Consider the following 6,000-nt stretch of genomic DNA (forward strand, 5'->3'; position numbering starts at 1 on the left):
ACCGAGAGAGACTAATGTCAATTTGAGTGTGGGAAACCCGGAGGAAACCCACGCAAACACGGGGAGAACATACAAACGCCACACAGATAAGGCCATGGTCGGGACTCGAACTCATGACCCCAGTGCTGTGAGGCGGAAGTGAGAACCACTGAGCCACCGTGGAGCAATGGAAGAAGGTAGCCTGGTCTGATGAATCACACTGACCCCCGACACGAGGGGGACTTACACAATATTAGGCAGGTGGTATTAATGTTGTAGCTGATCGGTATATACACTATATATCAGTATAGATGGTCTATAGCACTAGTTCTCAGGACCCCTAACTGCAGGATATCCAGGTCACAGGTGAAATAATTATATCTTCTGTGGTATCTTTTACAATGTGTCAGTCAGTAATAATTACACCTGTGCTCCAGCAGGGAGATATGGAAAACCTGCACTGTTAGGGCTCCCAGAGGACTGGGTTTGGGAAACCCTGAGTGTATAAGGACAGTACATAGTACTATATATAAGTACAGATGGTCAGTATATATAGTATTTACATTACACAGCTCTAACAGTAGTGTATAAGGACAGTACATAGTACTATATATAAGTACAGATGGTCAGTATATATAGTATTTACATTACACAGCTCTAGCAGCAGTGTATAAGGATAGTACATAGTACTATATATAACTACAGATGGTCAGAATATATAGTATATACAGTACACAGCTCTAGCAGTAGTGTATAAGGACAGTACATAGTACTATATATAAGTACAGATGGTCAGTATATATAGTATTTACATTACACAGCTCTAGCAGCAGTGTATAAGGAGAGTACATAGTACTATATATAACTACAGATGGTCAGAATATATAGTATATACAGTACACAGCTCTACCAGTAGTGTATAAGGACAGTACATAGTACTATATATAAGTACAGATGGTCAGAATATATAGTATATACAGTACACAGCTCTACCAGTAGTGTATAAGGACAGTATATAGTACTATATAAGTACAGATGGTCAGTATATATAGAATTTACATTACACAGCTCTAGCAGTAGTGTATAAGGACAGTACATACTATATATATGTACAGATGGTCAGTATATATATTATTTACATTACACAGCTCTAGCAGCAGTGTATAAGGACAGTACAGAGTACTATATATAACTACAGATGGTCAGTATATACATTACACAGCTCTAGCAGCAGTGTATAAGGACAGTACAGAGTACTATATATAACTACAGATGGTCAGTATATACATTACACAGCTCTAGCAGCAGTGTATAAGGACAGTACAGAGTACTATATATAACTACAGATGGTCAGTATATACATTACACAGCTCTAGCAGTATTGCATAAGGACAGTACATAGTACTATATATAAGTACAGATGGTCAGTATATATATTATTTACATTACACAGCTCTAGTAGTAGTGTATAAGGACAGTACATAGTACTATATATAACTACAGATGGTCAGTATATATAGTATTACATTACACAGTTACCTGGTGATGAGTCTCCTTCTCCACGTTCTCCCCGTTGACCTCCAGCACCCGGTCTCCAGCCCTCAGTCCGGCCACCTCTGCCGGGGACCCGGCCTCCACCTTACGGATGTACTGACCGACCTTGTTCTTCTCTCCGTGCAGGTGGAAGCCGTATCCCTGGTCCCCCTTCTGTATGTGACACAGCCGCGGCTGGAGCCCCTCCTGGGCCATGGTACAGCGGGTGAGAGGCAGCGGGTGAGAGGCAGTGACTGGCAGAGCTCAGTGGAGCACGGGGGGCATAGTGACCCGGGGAGGGCTGTGCAGAGCGGGGTACAGCTGTGGGTATGCCCGGGGAGGGCTGTGCAGAGCGGGGTACAGCTGTGGGTATGCCCGGGGAGGGCTGTGCAGAGCGGGGTACAGCTGTGGGTATGGCCGGTGCTGCGCTGAGCTCTGTATCCCGCCTGCTCCTCCTCCCTCTCTGGCTGGTGTTACACACAGGACACCGAGATGTGCTCCGGCTCCTCCCTCTCATCAACCTGGAATCTTCCAGACCGGGGGGTCAGGGGGCTGGATGGGGAACAGATGAGGGCACAGCAGGCAGGAGGTGAAGGGGGCACAGCAGGCAGGAGCAGATGTGGGGGCACAGCAGGCAGGAGCAGATGTGGGGGGCACAGCAGGCAGGAGTTGATGTGGGGGCACAGCAGGCAGGAGGTGATGTGGGGGCACAGCAGGCAGGAGGTGATGAGGGGGCACAGCAGGCAGGAGCTGATGAGGGCACAGCAGGCAGAAGCTGATGAGGGGGCACAGCAGGCAGGAGCAGATGTGGGGCCACAGCAGGCAGGAGCAGATGTGGGGGCAGAGCAGGCTGGAGCTGATGTGGGGGCACAGCAGGCAGGATCAGATGTGGGGCCACAGCAGGCGGGAGCTGGTATGGGGGCACAGCAGGCGGGAGCAGATGTGGGGGCACAGCAGCCGGGAGCAGATGTGGAGGCACAGCAGGCGGGAGCAGAAGTGGGGGCACAGCAGGCGGGAGCAGATGTGGGAGCACAGCAGGCAGGAGTTGATGTGGGAGCACAGCAGGCAGGAGTTGATGTGGGGACAGGGAATATGGGGCTCAAGAAGCAGGACAGAGAATTAGGGGACAACAGAAGGGACAGTATAGAGAATTAGGGGACAACAGAAGGGACAGTACAGAGAATTAGGGGACAACAGGAGGGACGTGTTAGGGGACAACAGGCGGACAGTGCATAGAATTAGGGGACAACAGGTGGGACAATGCAGAGACCTAGGGGTACAATAGTAGATAATCAGGGCACAACAGGCAGGTTAGAGAGAGAGAAGAAAATGGGGTATAGCTTGCAAGATAGTGCAAACAACTGTGGTCACAATAGGTAGAACAGCACAAAGAATTGAGACACAGCTTACAGAACAGCACAGAGAACTAGGGGTACAAAAAGATGATAAGAAAATAGAAGAGACGGTATAAAGCAGAGAATTAAGGGCACCACCGACATGATACAATAGAGGAGTAGGGGCACCACAAGCCGGATAGATCAGAGAATTAGGGCACAACGGTGAGGACAGTGTAGAAAATTTGGGGCTGGACAGTGCAGATAATTATGAACACAGCAGGTAATACAGTGGAGAGAACTGGGGTACAACAGGCAAGACGTTTGGAGGTACAATAGTCAGCATCTGATCACTTATCCATTCTTTGTAGATCACTGGCACATGCAAATGAGAGGCAGCCCACTGAAGAAGCATGCCATACCTGTCATAGGACCTGTACTTCCACAGCAAGTTAAGAGCCATAGGATGCTTAAGCCTTACTAACTTTGGTAGGGTTTTTACTGCAAATGATCAATTTTGAAAAGCTTTAGTCTAATTTTAATATGGCACTAAATAAAATGATGCAGAATGACAGTTTAAGTAACGTATGGCCATGTCTGCACTTTTCTTCCTGTTTCTTTGGTTGAATTAAAATATTATAACTATCTTACCAGTAAAGTGCCAAGAAAAGTGGAGATGTTGCCTATAGCCAGAGCCGTAACTTAGAATTCTAGTGCCCTGGGCGAGAAAGACAAATGCCGCCCCCCTAGCCCTCAATTTTAACCAAATTAACATAAAATATTCCTAAATTGCGCCCCCCTTCAGCGTTGCGCCCTGGGCGGTCGCCCCTATTGCACAGCCCTAGTTACGGCCCTGCCTATAGCAACCAATCAGATTCTAGTTATCATTTATGTACTACATTCTACAAAATGACAGCTAGAATCTGCTTGGTTGCTATAGACAACATTTCCACTTTTTCAAACCCACAGTTTAGTAAATATACCCCCTTGTATCTACCTTGAGAAAGAAAAATACTAAAAGCAATGGCATGGTACACATAGGGGTTGTGAAACTAGGGTAAATAGCAATGCTTCAACTGACTGCACTGACCTTAAATATTTACAGAACACCACTAAAGTACAGTGCAACAGTACAAATATGCAGTAACCCATATTGACCTATCAGATACTGGTCAGTCTATGGTGATTCTTAGTATTAAATAGACCCTTTCTTAAGTGGGAGAGGCAGACTCATGTTCAGTATTATATAAGGAACTGGAATCATCATCAGCTATTTATATAGCGCCACTAATTCCACAGCGCTGTACAGAGAACTCACTCACATCAGACCTTACAGTCTAAATTCCCTAATAAACACAGACAATTTAATAGCAGCCAATTAACCTACTAGTATGTTTTTGGAGTGTGGGAGGAAACTGGAGCACCCGGAGGAAGCCTATGAAACACAGGGAGGAACTCTTGACCCCAGGGCTGTGAGGCAGAAGTGCTAACCACTAAGCCACCATGCTGCCCGTTATTCTAGATCCCTGTTCCGTGCATGTAGTTAGTTCCAGATTTATTTATTTTTACAAAAAAAAAAATTATTGTGTTTAATTCAAAATATAAATACCAGTAAAACATATAGTAAATGAGTCTGAATGTACATTATCTTATTATATTTTGAATACTTTGGTCCTTTATTTTTCTATTGCTAGAAAGGACCATGGAATATTTAATAAGCTTAACTATGTAATGTTTCAAACACAATTAACATAAACTATATAAGTTAGAAATTTAAAATAAGCACCACCCACTTTGTGATCAAACTCCGCCTATGTTCTGTGTTAGCCCCACCCCTTTTGAAGTTCGTTCTTCAAAACTGTCCCGCCAAAATCCGGACATTTGTTACGTATGGAACAGGATATATTGTTGTGCACTCTAAATCATGTTCCCGGGGTCTACTGACAGGGTCCAATGTCCTCTTATTGCTGAGCAATCTAGATGGAACCTATGTATCCCTCTGTCTCCCACCATCAGCCTTAATATCACCTGAAATAACTTAGACGACACCAAGCAGTAGAGAGAACATGGCCATAGCCTTAAGTAGAGAGGCGTAACCAGGTAACCAAGTGCCACCAAAAGTACCACGGCTTGTCCGTTGATCCATTATTCAGTGGCATGTAAACAGTGTCCACCCACACTGGACACCGTACCCACTATCCCTGTGACAAGCATAAAACCCGGGTGCTATAACCCCATTTTTATACAGTGGGATGGGAACCCTTCAGGATCGCCGCCCAGTTCCCGGAATTCACCCCAAATTAACCATACAGCCGCGCCTTTTCCTAGGACATACAGTAAGCCCCTCCCCTGAGCCACATCATTGCCTGTAACAATCACCAAAACAAATCAAATCAGTCACATCTCCATTTCTTTCAAATAAACGTTTCCCTTGTTTTTTCAGATCACATCTCATTCCATTATTTTAGTTTTCTCTCGTTTTTTTTTTATAAAGAATCAAATTCACAATACATGGTAAATATCAGCATTTGCACAATTCACAACATCTCCACCCGTTTCCTACCCCACTAACTTTGATGGGGTGGGCTGGGTGGGGTTACTTAAACTTCCCTTACTGGAAGAAGGGAGAGACAAGCACGCCTTTTACTTTTACGGGTTACAAACCTATGACAGACTGCCACACACAAATTTTCCACTTATTCCCCCTACAGGGGAAATCTCACCTTCCTCCACCAGACAACTGTTGAGATTTCCTATGCCCATTGAATCCACAAAAAGGGCGGGACTGTGAAAGGCTCCTCATTTAATGGTTAGGTCGCATGTCTAAATGGAAGCCCAGTTGTTCTACAAGGCAGTAATGTGCAAAAAATAAAATGGATTAAAGCGCAATTAGTTCTTTAAGGAACCAGCTGTGATTTGTGGACAATCTGTGGCATATCCTAAAGTCACCTCTATTAAAAGCACTGGCTTTATGAATTGGCTGTGTTATGAAGAACAGTTGTTTAGCTGGGGAAAAAAATGTCCCCACAGGCATATGAACTGACAGCAGGGACAATAAAACGTGTCAACTCAGAGTATACCCACCTGTAAAAATATCTCCGGATCGTTTTAAAATTCTAATCCATGCACTGCATAGACATGTCCAATTGCCACA

General features: G+C 44.8%; 1 protein-coding gene across 1 annotated transcript in view; it reads right to left on the minus strand.

Moving 5' to 3' along the window:
• The window catches only part of NHERF2 (NHERF family PDZ scaffold protein 2), a 68,891-nt gene extending 66,913 nt beyond the window's left edge, over positions 1-1,978 (minus strand). Inside the window, exon 1 of the mRNA XM_075179330.1 lies at positions 1,519-1,978. Coding sequence (XP_075035431.1) covers positions 1,519-1,728 — 210 coding nt within the window. The 5' untranslated portion in view covers positions 1,729-1,978. The remainder of the gene's footprint in view (positions 1-1,518) is intronic.
• Positions 1,979-6,000: the final 4,022 nt, after the last annotated feature.

The sequence above is a fragment of the Mixophyes fleayi genome, chromosome 7, assembly GCF_038048845.1.
Source record: "Mixophyes fleayi isolate aMixFle1 chromosome 7, aMixFle1.hap1, whole genome shotgun sequence".
NCBI classification, from domain to species: domain Eukaryota; kingdom Metazoa; phylum Chordata; class Amphibia; order Anura; family Limnodynastidae; genus Mixophyes; species Mixophyes fleayi.